Raw genomic sequence first — 17606 nt, forward strand, 5'->3', positions numbered from 1 at the left:
GTAAACTTTCTTTCCGCTTAACGGTAATACGACAATTCGAACATTGTTTTTTATCCTCGCATAAAAAAAGAACCCAAAACATAACAACAAGATTGATGAAGTATTCTAATATAAATCTTTTTTAAGCTTTTTCTTTTTTTAAAAATCAATTTGGGCTCGTGTCTCAATGGGTTGGTTGAATTAAAAGTTATTTGTTGGTTCACAATAGGAGATAAACTACATGTAATGAATAAAATCAGGGGAGAGGAAAAGAGTAAATAAGCGCCAACTGTTGGTCTCTATCTTGACTGTTAAAGGGCTCTTTGACTTCTTGGTTGCCTTGGAAACCTATATACAGTACAGCAGGTGGTTGAAGGCTGGGGAGCGAGTCTTATTTAGTTAGCCACCAAATATCGAACAAAACTGTCTTGGTGTATTTGGTCACCTTTAAACTTCCGTCGTAATGCCTTTGACTAATAGTAACCGAAAGGTGAGCCTAATTGTGGACTGTAACAAGTTGTGACGTTAACGCTAGCTACCAAGCTACGCCGGCTAACAAATGAGTTTGTGCTAATTTGTTTTCTCACAGGCCTCAAATGTTCAGAAGTTACCCGGTTTAAAGTCAACTAAAGCCGCAAGTAAGAAAAAGGTGAGGTGTCATATAGTTAAAATATTTTGATATGTAAACACAGAAATGAGAACTATAAGAAACATATGTGCTATGACAACATGACGCAAGAAGACGTAAATCTGATGATGATGATGATGATGATGATGATGATGTCACAGGATGAGGAAGAGGGTGTGGATGCCGGTGATGTCTTAGATGAGTGGTCTCATGGGAAAGCGCTTATTAAGCCAACGGATCAACTGGAGCTCACTGATGCTGTGAGTCAAGAGATACATAAGCACATTTCTTCTTGGTTCCTTTTATTAACCCCGAAATTGCTGCAATTTTGGTTTAATACTTTTTAAATCTTTAATTGTAAATTTAAATGCGTATTTATATCATTAGGAGCTGAAAGAGGAAATCACCAGGATCCTGACCGCAAACAACCCACATGCTCCCCAGAATATTGTCCGCTACAGTTTTAAGGTGAATATGTCACTATGCTATCAGTGATAGCAGATATAATCATTAATGCAAGACTCAAGCTGGTTTAAATTATATCAGTAAGAGTAGAACGCTAGATGCTCCTGCCTTCCAGTCAGCTGCTTACATTTTAAATACAACAGCAAAACCATTTGTCAATGTTCCTGTGAGTCTTTATTTCAAGGACATGTTTACCCTATCTGCTTTAAAATATATATTTAACATATTTACTTGTTTTTCTTTTTCTAGGAACGTTCCTATAAGCTTACGAGTGCAGTAGATCAGTTAGCTGTTCATTTTGTCCTGGAGGGTGGTCTCCTGCATCAAGACTCTGATGAAGCTCAACGGTTGAGGGCCAAAGATAGTCTCCCAGAAGGTAGTTATTGGAACAAACAAAAGTAATAATACATTTATTTATATTTTGTAGTTCATATCTGGTCCCACAAGATGTCACTAAAAACATATGTCGATAAATCCAATGACCAGTCACTGTATCTCCAGTTGAATTAGAATTTCCTGTTTCTGATATGTCCAGAGACTACAACAGTTGACACTGGAGCAGAAGTTGAAGAGGAAAAACCAGAAACCCCAGTATAAATATATATGAATATATTTTTTAAATAATTTATTTTAAATTGTTCCCAACTGAGAGCCTTTGATTAATATCTCCTAATATCTTCTTTCAAAGGCTACACCTGTAGATGATGGAGGCGAAGCAGAGGAAGACAGACCAGACAGCGTTGCCTCTAAAACTAACAAGAAGGAGCCAAAACTTACTAACCAGTTCAATTTTAGTGAGAGGGCTTCCCAAACCCTCAATAACCCATTAAGGGTAGGAAGCAGCAGTATCACTACTATATGATTGCTATATGCTTAAAGAGGTTCAAAGTGCATGTATACAAAAAAATGGTCCATTCAGGACTTTTATCGAGTCTTGCTTTGTTTTAATTTAGGAGCGAAGCTGCCAGACCGAACCCCCTCCACGCAACAACTTCTCTGCCACTGCTAATCAGGTAATTCATTCCATAAAAGAGATGTTTTGGGCCTGTCTTATATTCATATGAATCATCAGTGAATTTACGTCCCCATATATTTTACTGTACTTTCTTTGCAGTGGGAGATCTATGATGCATATGTGCATGAGCTGCAGAAACAAGAAAAGAACAAAGAGAAGCAGAAGTCTGCACTCTCAAAAAAAGATGAAAAAAGCAAGAAGAAAATGATGCTGATGGAGACTCAGGTAAACTGTCTTCTAATATTAACATGCATCAATTTAATTTTTATCTTTTAATAATGCCACTGCCATCTATAATAAAGAGTCATGATTTTTTGTTTACCTCAATTTAACAATATCACAATCAAATTCAAGAACAATATCATAACAATCCTTCTATTAACAGGGTGATGACATAACCAAAGTGGGCAAAGCAGCCAAAATCTTTGAACGAATGGTCAATCAAAATACACTTGATGATATTGCACAAGGTAAGTTTTACTGAACATATCAAACTAAAGTGTAATAATGTACTGCACTATCACTGATCACATGTTGTTTCCTCTATTTCCTTTTTATGCCTTTCAGATTTCAAATACTTTGAGGATGCTTCTGATGAGTTCAGGGACCAGGAGGGCACCCTTCTCACTTTGTGGAAATTTCAGTATGATAAAGCCAAAAGAATGACTGTGACTGCCCTCTGCTGGTAGGTTTGCTCATCTCTTAACCTTGATGATTGATGTCATATTTATATTTGTTTTAATGAGGGGGGTGCTTTGTACTTCTATTATTAGTTGGTGTATTTTTATTTTTATGAGTGTATGTTGTCCGCTTACAAAGGAGGAGAGTGTGACTGATTCATATCTTTGTTCTTAACAGGAATATGAAACACCAGGACTTGTTTGCTGTGGGAATGGGATCATGTATGTGCTCACGATAGTGAGGGGCAACATTGCAGACAATACTAATTTTATCTAATGTAATTAAATAAACATTGTCTCTTCCTATACTGAGCAGATGACTTCAGTAAACAGGGATGTGGCATGCTTGTTTTCTACTCATTGAAGAACTCGGCCTTTCCAGAGTACCTCTACCCCACTAGTTCTGGTGTCCTGTGCCTTGACATCCATGAGCAGCATTCCTACCTGGTGGCAGCGGGCTTCTACGACGGCTGTGTGGCTGTATACAACTTGAAAGAGGAAGGGCTGGAGCCTGTGTACAAGAGCACAGCCAAGACTGGGAAACACACTGATCCTGTCTGGCAGGTGAGAGTATGAGGCAGAGGTGAGCTCACAGTATGTCAGTTTCCAGCCTCTCTCAATTTGTGCCTTTACATGTATCTGTATGAAAGTTATTTTTAGATCTATCACAAGCTTAGCGCTAAAATACACTGAATTGTAGTACTACCTTTTATCCAACACTGAATTTCACACATTCACATATATATTTTCTATATACATTAGACACTAGTTTGATCTAGAATCTTTCACACACACCAACCATTTTGTGTTTATTCAGGTCCGCTGGCAGAATGATGACATGGACAACAACCACAATTTCTATTCTGTGTCATCCGATGGACGAATTGTGTCTTGGACACTTGTTAAGGTTAGACTGTATTTATTTACAGATACTCACTCTGTTGCATGTACTGTACTGCTACAGTTACTGTAGCCTTTTATCTAATGCTGAACATTGTCTATGAAGTGTTCAGATCTTCACTTGATTGTACAGTATGATTGTTACCATTTGCTTGTGTTCATACAATGTCTACAACTCCATCACCAAGTGTTTGAATGTCTGCAGAATGAGCTGGTTTTTACAGACATCATCACGCTTATCCTGAATGGTACTGTCTCTGAGGGGCCAGATGGGGTACAGCAGCCCAGCATTGGTGAGGTTTTACTCATTTGTCATGTTGTTCAAAGATATCAGTTTAACTTGTTAACTACTATTCTTCACTCAAAGCGCTAGACTTTGCTGATAATCTGATATTGTTTGGTACATATTGTTTACAGCCTGTGGTACATCGTTTGACTTCCATAAGCAGATCGACTATCTCTTTCTTGTTGGCACAGAGGAAGGTAAAATACACAAGGTATGTTTGGCATGGGTAAAAATGCAGTAAGGTTGTTATCTGTAGCCTCATTCATTGTTTGAGGACTATCACAGATAGGATATCTGTGATGCACCACAAACAATTAAGTTTCCAAAATGTGCACAAGATAGATCATTTCCACTAATATACATTAAATATGTCAGTGTGTGCTCAGGCATGACATTAGGCCTCCAGTGTTCTCTTTGTGTCTGCATTGTACAGTTGCCAAGCTGCCACCTTCTCTATGCTTTTCTTATTGTTACTGTAAGTAACGTCATCATCTAAGAGCAGTTACTCTGCCTTGATTCTACTGATTTAATCAAATAAAAAGCTGAGGGAATAATGTATTCATAACAAAAAAAGACTGATCTTTATCATATTAAACCTAATGCTTGAGAAGAAGAGGGTGTCACATTTCATAAGGAAAATGCATTTGGAAGCCAGATTATGGAGGTTAAGAATCTTTTTTGCAGCTGAAATTTAAGACCTAAAAAGCCCCCACAAAAATTCAATTTGACTAGCCAGTAATGTCTGTGTTCCAGAAAACAACCCAAGTACTGTACAATTAAAACGATATAAACAGCTCTCTCATTATTCTGTCATTCTATTTCATTTTAAAGGGACAAATTATCCATATTTTATCTGGACCACAAACAATATTTACCTAGATATGTTTAAATAAATGAACAACAATACTTAGACATCAACAACATATTAGTGGGATTCATTTATTTGTTTTTATATACAAGGATAGATTCTTGATTTAGAACACATTCAAAAAAGCCAGACTGACACTAATTGCACATAAATGTATCAAGACACAATTATTTTCTTCAAATTATTTTTAGATCACATGTTCTTGGGCTTTGCACAGCAGGTACGGTTAAGTAGACAGCCAAGAGCTTAAAGTCGTCACCTTACCAACTTAGCTCTTATTGCAGACACACACCCAGGGTGGTGAAATTGATTCTGTTTGTTACTTCAAGATTCACTGACGCATAAATTCCATTAGAGGACAGATCTTTTAAAGATCCCACATGCAAGAGTGCAATCAAACTGTCAGTGGTCAGAAATGCAACTGCTCTCCCTGCAAGCCATGAAGCTGTTTTAACCATTATCACGCAATTGCACTTGCTGGATAATAGAAATACTATAATATTGTTGTTTGTTATGTTTAGCTAATCTATTGTATGTATCTAAAAGCATTTTTAAATATTTATTAACTAAAATGTGCTGTTAGCTGTCTAAGATTATTGTTATTGTCAGCACCACATTTGCATGGAAAACAAAATGTTGTTGTTTCCAAATCTAAAATCCCATGTTTTAGAAATTCTGCAATACCAGAGAATGCCAGCAATACATAACAGATGGATTATAATACTGACTGAAAAACCTGTATTTAAAAGAAATAGATTAGAAAACCACCTTTATAAAATATCATTGAATTAAAGTTTTCCTTTTACTCCCTAGTGCTCCAAGAATTATTCCAGCCAGTTCCTAGAGACCTATAATGCCCATAGCATGGCAGTGGATGCTGTAAAGTGGAACCACTTCCATCCACAGGTCTTCATCTCATGCAGTTCAGACTGGACCGTCAAGATTTGGGACCATACCATCAAGTAAGATGCCAATTATATTCTATACTCTACACCGTGCTACTAAGTCAAAGTGGAATTAAAAGCAAAACATGTAAAAATACAATAAATCAACCAGTTGACTGGTTGGCCATTTTTATATTCAACCGAACCCTCTATTCTGTTTTTACATTGCTATGCTTAGCAACTTCTGTGTACTTGGTGATCAAGGGACAAGGTAATAGTCATTCCCTTAATATTTCTGTAATATTGCACTGCAGCATATTAGCCGTTATTACTTTCTTATTTTTGTCATGGACTTAGCATAATTTCTTTGCCTTATTTGAGTAATCCATAAAGCCTCCCACTTCTTGTCAGCACAGGCAGCTTGATTGAATAATGATGGTAATCATCTGCACATTATGAGACATGGGGTTCATAGGAATGATCTGGAACATCCCATACAGACATTTTGTTTGTAGAGGAATTCCAGACAGGTTCGAACTAATTTTCATGAACACTTAACTGCAAAGTTCAGAGGTGTGAACGCTTTTATTACGCAGATACGTCTCAAACACTTCTCAAAGACTTGTAGTAGCAGAGTTTATCAGGTTTAATAACTATACAAAAGCTGAAGTTACACCTCAGTCTAATGATGAACCTGGACACAGTTTATCACACCTAATTATGCTTCCAATGAAATTACAATATGTGCAGTGTTGTTGTGCTGTAGAAGCCCTCTTGAAACACTCAGCCTTGAAACACTCAGCCAGAGAACTAGAGTACAAAGTGTCAAAATATATAACAGGCACACCAACATAAATAATCTTTAAACTGTGTGATAAACCAATTACTATATTGAAGAAAGAAGAACTTTACTGTCCACTTGACATAGAAAGAGTGTAGAGAATTGAACTTGTTTATGTGGCTCTATTTGCCTTCACTGTGATGAATGTATTCTTCATAACATCACTGAAAAACATTACACTTCATTTGCAGAGTGTGGCTAGAAAGATTCCTGCCTCAGTACATCAACCACAAAGTACCCACAGACAGCAAATGCAAACTTCAGTCTGTGGAAATAGAAAGTTTGTTACGTTATATTAAGACCTACTGTATATATGGTTGCTTTCAGTTAATAGAAATAGTTTTTCATTTTGCTTCCACTGGTGTTTTATAAGGGATCAGTGTGCAGACTCGCCTGCTTGATCTCACACATTTTCTTGCTACAATGAGGCATTGGTCTAAAGATGCTTTTCCACAACTGGAAACATGTGAGAAGAAAATTACTATTGTCACAGGTTACTAGATCATACAGATAAAGTGTGCTTTCATAAATCTAAAACAGTAACAAGAATAAAATAAACTGTAACACTTTTCTAATTAACGGTAGATCTCAAAATGTCACTCACTAAAATGGGATTGAAACCTCCCTGACCTTGAATGTTTTTATGTCTTTGTCAGCTCTCCAATGTTCATCTTTGACCTGAATGCAGTTGTTGGAGACGTCTCCTGGTCTCCATACTCCTCCACGGTATTCGCTGCTGTCACAAGAGACGGAACAGTAAGTTAAGACCAATGTGCTGTAAGAGAAGGGACGATGCAAAGTGGACAGTTATAGTAAATAAATGAATAGACACTCACAAAAGTAAAGCCATAAATGCATAAATAAGAGCCTATACAGATGTACAGATATAGATGCATAAAAAAAAACCCAGCCCAAAGCCATTAAAGAATGGCTGTTTGAGCAGGACTGCAACCTACAAACTTAATGTGGAGGTGAAGATTGTTCCACAGTTTAGGGGGCTCTGCTGCAAAAAGCGCTTCAGTGCCGACCTTGGAATTTCCAGGTCAGAGGATTTAAGGCCCCAAGGGGTCTGAGGGGGTGTAGAAGCTCAGACTTAATCAATCAATGCAATCAATCTTACAATGAAGTGGAAATCAGTATAGGATCATACTTGTGCGCCCCAATCAAGAGCTTACTCACGATGTGATATGACCTGTATAAAATCTATAAGTCTGAAAGTCTAAAACGTCTAAAAAGTATTACATTTCTAATCAGCCACAACACCTGTAGCTCCTGCCATCCATTTTATGTCAGATGTTTAGGATAGTTGAAGGCTCAGGTGTCTAACCCCTAACCATATTCATAAGATTTAGTCTCAGATTAATGCAGCCTCAGTCTATTGAGTTTGTTCTGTTTCTTAATCACATCTTCCTACCCTGTCTGTCAGTGGTTATTGATTCCAGTCAAAAGTAATTTCAGTGGATGCTGTGTTGCTTATCCCCACATATTTTTTTAGCATGGCTGCAAGCTGTACCCATCTGTTTCTCCTCACACCAGCCTGTGTCACGCTATTAAAGTCTCGAGCGTTGTGTCTGACACATTTTCTGACCAGTGTGCCAAGTGAAGGCAAGTGCGAATGATGGAAAGGAAATAGGAGCCGTGGCATTTGAGAGCGAGGGAAATAGAGAGAATGTTGCCTTTATGGTCTTACTTTTTGAAATAAGTCAATATGTAAACCAATTTATTCTTTGGAACTGGTGAAATGAAGTTTTCCTCATCATTTATTGGAAAACTCATTAAAGATCAGTATCATGTTTTACTAGGACAATACATCCTTCCTAGCAAGTGGAAATAATTAATTGGGTCAAATACTTCAACTTTCCATTTTTTCTTTATTGAGCTGAAATCAAAGCTAAGATTAAGCATGTGCCTGAGAAAAAATTGCTTTTGACTTTTTTACAAGTGGCTTTGATACCAGATTTAAGTGTTTTGTCTAAATGTCACTTGAAAGCTGATATGCAAAATTAACTGGATCCCCCCTCCTTTGTAGATTCAGTACAAGACAAGGCTAAGTCATTAACATTTGGTCTCTGTCAGATGTTGGGAAATTACAGAATATTGTCGGATTTCCCACATTCACTTACGCATTCACAGAACATGATGCTAATTGGCATAAGTGCCCCCAAAATAACAGAGTCTTCAGAACACATTGGTTGTTTTCTGTGTCTGATAGCGCTTGAGTCACTCAGCATGCGTTCCAAGATCCTTGACATATATTCACTGTTCATGACAACCTGGCTACTGCTGCTGCCACAGTGCAAAATGTCAACGACACACTGACGCACGCGTGTGTGTGTGTGTGCGTGTGTGTGTGTGTGTGTGGGATCATAAGGATAATGACTTGCCTGGCAGCATGAGGTGCGGGAATGGCATTGATTTGCGCAGTAAAAACAAATTTTGCTTCCTTTGCTTCCTCTCCGTCTCAGCTGACTGTTGAGGAGACAAGGTGTCAAGATCAAGTAATACAGTGAGGTTGCCGACAAATCCCCCACTGATTTGTTTCAAAATCCATATTTGCCGTCTGTGCAGCTCCCCTTGACCTCTTGCGCATGGACTGACATGTTTCCTTTAGTATAGCTACATCCACTTGCTGTGAGTGAGGTGTTTAGATGTGCTGACATAAACCTGCAATACTGAGAAGCTGATAAATCTGACACACGACTTTTGAGGTGGACTAAAATGTAGCTTTATTTCAGCTTATGGGGATGAACAGTGTTTGTCAGTTGGTGTTTTAGTGCCGTATACTATAAATGTATGCACACAACATGCTGGAATACACTGACTGGCTGAAAGTAATAATTGTGTTGCTGTGTGGTAAAGGTGTGCTGTGTAGTAGGACAGTGGTAGACAGACTGCACTTACAGTAGCCTCAAGGAAGAATATCCCAATATATGTCATCTGGTACCTATGAGTTTGTATTGAGGCTATCAACACACACACACACACACACACACACACACCAACACACACACACACACACACACACACACACACACACACACACACACACACACACACACACACCAGGAGATGTGCCCACTCACTAAATTAATGGAAGCACCCTTCCTTGCTCCAGATGGCCAGGCTTGCTTCCCTGCAGAGACGGGCTCTGCCATGACTCTTCTTGAGACACACTCAAGATATAAAAAGGCAGTCTGTATAAACAGACTTAGAGTTTACTGATTTACACTCAGGGCAAAATCTGCCTAAATGTGGCGTTCAGTAAAGTAGGTCAGGTTTTATCTAGTGTCTGTTTACATCTTCAGTGTGACTGTGACAGTGTTGCCGTGGCAATGCTACATCGAGGTTTAAAATATACTTTCAAATTTAAAACTCACTCACTAATCCTTCCCAGGTTCATGTTTTTGACCTCAACATCAACAAATACGAGGCTATCTGCCAGCAGCAAGTGGTGTCCAAAAAGAAGACCAGGCTGACTCACATTGAGTTTAATCCCATCTACCCTATAATCATAGTGGGCAACGACCGAGGCTCTGTCACCAGTTTCAAACTCTCCCCTAACCTCCGCAGGACACCTAAGGTAAGTCATACTGTAATATTATAAATCTTCCAAAACACACACCTTTTAGCTTATTAAAGAAATGTGTGTTAATCACTGCATTTCTAAAGCAAATTGTGTTTCTTCAGCTTGTATACCATTATATCTGAAAACACTCCAGATTTATATCCTTCCTTTTGCATAATTCATAGATTGTTATAAATCAATGAAAAAGGGATCTGATTATTCATTCTTTGCATAGTCCTGACCTCAAGCAAGTGTTGCTGAAAAACAGTGAGAGAGAAGCCCACCCCCCCCCCTTCGCAGCAACTCATTATCAGCATCATTAATTTCCTGTATTTTTTATGGCTCTGCCCATTTATTAACAATTACCCTTCAGAGAGTCAAATATTCTTTACGATTATTAAATACAACATCCCCGGACAGAGACACAGAACAAGGTTATGCATCTTGGATCTTTTATTAATAATGGGATAAGAGTTGTCTGGTGTCGGACTAGTGTAAGGCACTACTCACCTGGAATAACTGCATCAAGCCTGGTGACCAGCATTATCAAACTGTTGGTTCCACTGGTTTTTCTGGCTTTTAATGCAGACTTCTTCATCTTTCACTATTGCCTCTAATACGTCGCGCTTTGGATCATTGTCTTCTTGTACCATGAACTCTTAGTCAGTTTGAATTCCTCCATAAATTTCTAAACCTTTCTAGTTTGCATTCATTGAATCCATTTTGCACACAATCACTTCCTCTTTCTTCTCTAACAGTTTTGTCAGTTGAAGATAAATCATCAGTCCAGAATGTGCAACTCACCTCGTTATTGCTCCATCCACTAACAACTTGTCTTTGTAAGGGTTGCAGTGGTGCTGGAGCCAGTCCCACCAGTCACTGAGTGGTACAACAGGACAGGTTGTCAGTCTATCACTGTTCAAGACATACGCTCATGAATTTAGTTCTTTCTCTTTGTTTCTGCTAATAAGATGGTAACATATTTTGGTACGATGTCTGTATTTCTGCTCAGGAAATAGACTGTGATACCTCCTGTAGAGGTTATAGTAATGTGGCTGAATTAGGTTCTGATATAAAAATCAAAATCTAAAAACAAAAATAAAGATAAGCCTAAAATCGTCATCCATAGTAAGAAATAGATATGTCAAAACATCAGAAGTCTATTCACAATTGATGATTCATGGAAAACACTGTTGCCACTGATGACAATGGTTAATGAGATGTAGCGTAATCACAGCAGCCAAGCTAAACACAGAAGGAAACCAAATGACACACTGAGTCACAACACTTTAATCAGGGCCCAGTTAGAGTCGGTCCTTTCTAAAGCCTCACAGGCAGTTTTCTTTTGAGTCGCTGCATGTAAATCAGAAGAAATCCTAATGGCCACACATATTTATTTCTCTAAACAACATCTTGGCCACTGTACAGCTTTGCCACGCCTGAGCGCCAACACATAAACAGCTTTTCAGCCACACAATAAACACAATTTGTATGCACTCAACATAACAAAACACACACACACGCACAGAGCTATCTCATTAGTGACCTCAGCCCTAAAGCTCACAATTGGGAAATAATTGCCCAGTTCAGCACCACTGACAGCACTCAGCATTTTGGAATCCATTGTGGTAAAACACAATTGGGCACAAACACCCAGAACAAATAATATCAATAATATGTGTTCTATAATTGGCACAGCAGTCTATAGAAACTAGCACAATGGGCATAGTGCTCTATTAACATACCCATCGGTACAGTTTTCAGCTGCAACAATACCATGGTGCTGAACTGACCAATTTAAAGGGCTTTAAAAAGACCCACTAGGCGCTAACACCTCCCAGCTAACCCGTCCAGCCGGCCTCTCTTAGCCTGTGGAGCTTCACATAGTTTTCAATTCATTGCCCTAATCCTCCTAAATGAGAGGTATAAAGGCTTTGACTATAAATATCAGACATTAGACGTTCCTTAAGGATTAATCTTGCGTGGTTCTAAAACACCCTCCCCTGGTTGCTGCAGTCACTAATGAGCTAACGTCTGTGTACATGTTATGTGCTTGTGTATGCGTCTGCCCAACTCCACGATTGCTCATCATCTGGGTACTTTATATGCCTGTGGGTTTGAGAAGTGACAGAGTTTTGCAATAGATGACATTTGCGCATTTTTATTGGACATGAGCCAAAAGTGTTGCAATTCATAAGTGCACAAGAATGAACGTGTTCATCTGGAATGTTCTGTAAACAAAATCATGAGTTGCAGATGGCATAGAGAAGCGCCATTGAGCAATATTCGGTCTATCTATGCTGATTTAGAGTGGATAATAAAAGGAAGGGATTTCACCTGTCGAAAAGTTATAACAAGAACAAGTAAGTGGTGCTTGTGGTGAAAGGGGCAGCGAGGGATAACAGGGAATCATAAATGACACCAGAACACAGACAGAGATGTTTTATTACATGTGTCAGGCGTCTCTACACTCCAGAGGGAAAGCACTGATATAGAGATACTTTGATGGTGATTCAGACTAAAGCACGCTATGTGCACGCTATAAGCAGTTAGACTCATTCTAGTAATCAATATACTGCTAACACCACCCTGTTTTTGGTTGCGTACACTATTGTAAATGCAATTTTATGGTTGTAATATCTGTCAAAAGTTAATACTTCAGACATCGAGTTAAAAGTGTAAGATGATGGAGGGAAGCATCTGTGAGGTAGCGTTAGCTAAGCATTATCTAGTCACCTGCTGTGTGTTTCCACCATGGTTCGCTTTATGGGATGGCCTCCATTAACAGTACACTTGTCATATATGTCATCACTCCTCCACACGTCCATCCGTTCCATCCATTTTCTACATGATTTACAGGGACCCCTATTGTGTTTAATATATTGATAGTTCTACTACTTTATTTTCATCGAATGAAATTCTTCCTAATGTGCATTATGAAAAAAAGACATTATATTTTACAGAACATCCAGTGTTATATTGAGCTTTTTAAGTGGCAGTCCAAACAACAACATGCCTGCAACAAAGGTAGAGGAGCCTCCATGAGCAAAACCATGTTACGTATTTCACAGTGATGGGGGCGTGCACAAGATTAGCCTTATTCCTCAGCACTGAAGGGGTTGTGCTTGATGCACGTCAGGGATTTTTTAATGTGCCAATGTTTATAACATGCTCATGCCACAAAGTGTGGAAGATGTCTCTGAATGTCTCTTTGTGACGGAGCCCTGAAAGCAGCATCTTTATGCCCTTGAAGCACATTTCACAGCATGGTCAAAAGAAATGATTATTTAGTGAAGTACAAAAAACATTATGTTGGTGTTGCCTTTGCATCGATTTCAGTTTCTGTCTGTTGTGCTGGGTTGGAGTTTCCCTCTGTGTTTGGTAATGATTGGGTCAAGTAATTCGCGATCTCTCGCTCTCTCTCATCTGTGTGCATGTGTGTGTGTGTGTGTGTGTGTGTGTGTGTGTGTGTGTGTGTGTGTGTGTGTGCGTGTGTGTGTGTGTGTGTGTGTGTGTGTGTGTGTGTGTGTAGGCCAAGAAGGGTCAGGAGCTGCCTAAGGGTCCTGAAGTGGAAATAGCCAAGATGGAGAAGCTTCTCAGTTTACTGAGGGAACCAGAGCCAAGCACAGTTTAACGCCTCTCCCTAACGTGGTACAGTCTTTTATTTTAATCCTGTCCTGGAAAACCTGGAAAGAAAGTATTTTATAAATGTTATTTTTCTCTGTTTGAACGTGTTCTGAAATTCTTTTCTATTCAGTTCAAATGACAAGTAATGGTAGTAATACATGCTGTATTCAACAGGAAGCATTAGAAGTCCTCTAGCTCAGCCCACCTCCTCTGTAGTAATTATTAAACCCACTACAGTTTACATTGTTTACATTGTAGCAGATGAAGCTAACGTTTAAGGAAGAAGAGTTACTGCAAGAGGAACAAATGAGTGTAATTAAGCACTTCTGGATTAAATCCAGACACCTTGTCTCGACTGGCACACATCGTTCTGGGAATCTGTCCAGGAAAGAGCAAGAATCTCTTTGATATTGAAGTTTTTAAAGGAACTTTAAGTCACAGGGTGTTTATGGTTTTGCCTTTCTCTTCATTTCTTTGCATCATAATGATCTCGCTTTCCATCAGAGTACCACTAATGGCCCAAACTGTCTCTCTCTCCCTTTGCCTGGTTTCATGTCTTCCTATGACCGTGCGGCGCTATTGTCTCATAAGTGTCATCCTCCACTTCACCTTCACAAGTTTATTTAGAGCAGGGCTGCGGAACAAATGGTCGCCTCCATTGTGTGGTAATGAGAATACAGCTGTGACAGTTACCTCATTACAGCAGCCATAGGGAACAGACTGCGGGGCTGGCCGGAGAACTCTTCGTTTTGTTTCATACAACGTGACCAAATGGGTCTAGTAATGCAAGAATTAATTAGAGCTATTTAGCATGTGTGTGTTTTGAGTTGTTGGGTTATTTCTCTAGAGCCATACAATATTCATATGCATACATACATAGCATATTGTATATAGAATAATGACTTGATCCTGGTGCAACTTGGGCCATGTATCCAAGACCGAGCCGTGGTTGTGGTACATTAGACATGCTCAACATGTTCTGAGCCCCTTCCTCGCTTATTGCTGAAGCCTGCAACGCGTCAGGTTAAACGCTAGCGATGTGGCGGAATGTGGAGGTAGATGGGTAATTTGGGTTAGGCATGTGTGACTCAGTCCGGAGCGATTGTGCCATCATGGATAGCAACAAGCAGATGTTAGGTGATGCAAGGGTCGCATTGAAGAGGACACAAATCTAAACTAAGCCTCTCTAGTTCTTATGTAACACCCTCAGCGAGCACTGTGCCTCACAGATCACTGGTATTTATGAGTGACAATGACACACACACACTCCACACATGCCCAGGTCCACAGACTGTTTGTCTTTTTTCAGGAGAGAATATGAAATAAGGGGATATATTTAGAAGCCTCCAACAACAGTCCAGTCGTCCTCTGTGTGCTGAATATTCCTTTCTCTCGGTCTCAGTCTAACCCGTATTCATCCTTGCGACTGTGTCCTTTTTCTTCCCTTGCTTTAATAAATGTGTACATTCAAATTGGCATTTCTCCATCTGCTTTGTCACGCGAAGGACAAAATGTGAAAACTGATTGCCGCTTTACAAGAGCCTCCTCGTTCCAGCACAGCTCATCCCTTTGTGAGGCAGTCATTCCATTGGCGTCTGACTTTTCAAATCCACTGCGGGCGGACCAGATTATTGCTTGCAGTCACTACCAGCGCTGCCCGCGGCCGACGAGGTCGTTGCGCAATGCTACATTTGACTGGCGCTCTCGTGCGAGTCAGGAGGTCAATAGGTACTTGTGCTCGTTCGTCTGCTGGGTCTCTGCCTCACCGGGGGCCAGCACCGGCCGCCGCTCCGGGCTGGAGGGGACCCTGCAAGCTCGGAAGAGGATCAGACAGAGGAGGAGGAGGAGAATAGCAACGAATGCGTTGCAGGCGATGGCCACCAGTGCAGCTGTGGACAGTCCTGTTCTGCTCTCCTCAGGTTCCATTATGGGGACAGCACTGCAGCGTCCGGGCTCAGTTGTAGTCTTTTTCCATGATGTGAATCCATAATACGATGATGAAATATTTCTACAGCATTAACAGGATAATTTACTGTATTTACTATGATAATGAACAGAAAGATTTCTCTGCATAGTGCACGTTGGGCTTTGCTGAATGTCTCAGTTAGACAACAGCAGGTCTGCCCATAGGTCCTAACTGTGACTTCTCCTTTGTTTTCATCGGTTTGGCTTCTTTATGATGGGAAACAGATGAGCCTTGCAGCACTTTGCGGTGCTGTCGATTTCAGCGTATCACCATAAAAACACCGCCCAGGATCCCAGAAAGCCTCCACCAGTGTCTGTAACACAGGAGCAAATGGAACAATTAAAAAAAATAAATACAAGCAGAGTCAGAGCACAACAACAAGCAGTGTGTTATCCTTTATAGCCTCGAGGGGTTTTTGGGTTTGAGTCATGATCACGATCTTTATGACTGACTCAGGACTTAAACGCATTATTATAATAATTATAGCAATAATACAGATCAACACAGCAGGTAATTATAATGGATGCCCTTAAAATACTAATGAGTTTATGAGTTTTTTTTCTTTTTTTATTAAAAACCTTCAGTTTGTTCAACACAGTTCCCTCTATGGGCATTTATAAACTAATTCAAACTAATATATAATACGATATATGAAAGTATTTCCTTTCAGTGGTGTGATTTTACAGCCTGATACAGACAGACAGTACAACATGTTCCATCTCTTTAAGTTTAACTGCATTAGTAATATATCTTCAAAGAGCTCTCATGCAAACCAATGCACGGTGGTGAGCGTTTTCAATTTTACACAACCATGATGCAAAAGAGCCACCCAAACTTCAAAGGCTGGCCAATTCCCACATCTAGGTTTCCTGTCACACGAGCTCAGGCTCCTCTTAAAATATGCTGATCCGGATTCACTGTTACACTATGTTACAGTAGCCTATTACAACATCTGACACTGTGCACAGCATGTTGCTGATTGGCCTTTTGATGTCTATGTCTGCTGCCCGACCAAAACCTGTTTCTAATACTCACACGTTTTCACTTTGGTTCACACATTAAAATGCTCAAAGTCTTTCGTAATGATGGTTTTAGGAGCGTTTATTCACATGCTGTATCCCACACTTCTAAATGAATGCGCTCATCTTTCGTCATAATGAAATTAACATCTGCACTGGATGCACAAAACTCACTCCCATCATTTTTGCTGAATTAGCATATCCATAAATTTACATTCGAAAAGCACTCATAGTGTGAATAGCCAACAATTAACTTGTGCTACAGTGAACGAATAGAGTTTACCTGGAGTGGGCTCATCATGCGTGATCGTTATGAATTCATAAAAGCATCAGAACCCAATCAGAAGAATATTTGCTTCATTATTGCGTCTGGGATCTATTAGATTTGGAAAAAGTCATTCACTTCCGAATTAAACTTTTAATGCAATGTATAATTAATCAATCAATTAATATGCGACTCAGCAAACAATTGTGACAAAGCTGAGCAAATGCAGCAAAAACTACTCAATCAGCTGGTTGGTTCATGAATATTTTAATGACCTTAACTATAAGAAGCTAATTTCTAAAGCAGTGGAGCTCTCAGTTATTCTGTGCATTCTTGAAAAACGTTTGTCTGTGAATCTTTTAAATCCATTGGAACAAAACAGTTCACTCAACTGAGTCCCTCTATTCTTGTTACTTAGTGTTTAATCCTCCAAATATCCACCTGACTGGTGGGGAAACCTACTTCAAAGGATGGAAAACACTCCATCATCTGCATGCATCAGTGGCCCCATCACACAGACCTGTAATCACCTCTTATCAGTCAGACCTGCTCTCCTATCAGATTCCCCATCCCTCAGGAAATTCATTCATGCCCCCACATTTAGCGATGGCAAACCTG

At 39.6% G+C, this 17606-nt stretch overlaps 1 protein-coding gene across 5 annotated transcripts; it reads left to right on the top strand.

The window, feature by feature from the left end:
* Positions 1 to 164: 164 nt before the first annotated feature.
* Positions 165 to 16085, top strand: dnai1.2 (dynein, axonemal, intermediate chain 1, paralog 2). Of its 5 annotated transcripts, none has more exons than XM_029150267.3 (21): positions 167 to 469; positions 569 to 628; positions 769 to 867; positions 995 to 1075; positions 1322 to 1448; positions 1608 to 1663; positions 1761 to 1904; positions 2026 to 2085; positions 2187 to 2312; positions 2473 to 2557; positions 2655 to 2772; positions 2946 to 2989; positions 3084 to 3331; positions 3585 to 3674; positions 3873 to 3960; positions 4085 to 4164; positions 5635 to 5783; positions 7203 to 7302; positions 9941 to 10126; positions 13644 to 13762; positions 15929 to 16085. In XM_029150267.3, exons 1-20 carry the CDS (start codon positions 443 to 445, stop codon positions 13743 to 13745), a joined length of 2070 nt encoding a protein of 689 aa, XP_029006100.1. In that variant the 5' UTR covers positions 167 to 442; the 3' UTR covers positions 13746 to 13762; positions 15929 to 16085. The 5 variants fall into 5 exon arrangements, with proteins under 5 accessions (XP_029006102.1, XP_029006101.1, XP_029006100.1 ...); XM_055508914.1 differs by lacking the exon at positions 15929 to 16085 and adding an exon at positions 13997 to 15209; XM_029150269.3 differs by lacking the exon at positions 9941 to 10126 and having other exon boundaries at positions 165 to 469.
* Positions 16086 to 17606: the final 1521 nt, after the last annotated feature.

Source organism: Betta splendens, chromosome 5 (genome assembly GCF_900634795.4).
Source record: "Betta splendens chromosome 5, fBetSpl5.4, whole genome shotgun sequence".
Lineage (NCBI taxonomy): Eukaryota > Metazoa > Chordata > Actinopteri > Anabantiformes > Osphronemidae > Betta > Betta splendens.

Coding starts and splice junctions, on each gene's coding strand:
- dnai1.2 (XM_029150267.3), top strand. CDS start 443: ATGCCTTTGACTAATAGTAACCGAAAG. Junction 3,961..4,084: donor GGTACAGCAGCCCAGCATTG/GTGAGGTTTTAC, acceptor TATTGTTTACAG/CCTGTGGTACATCGTTTGAC. Junction 7,303..9,940: donor CTGTCACAAGAGACGGAACA/GTAAGTTAAGAC, acceptor AATCCTTCCCAG/GTTCATGTTTTTGACCTCAA.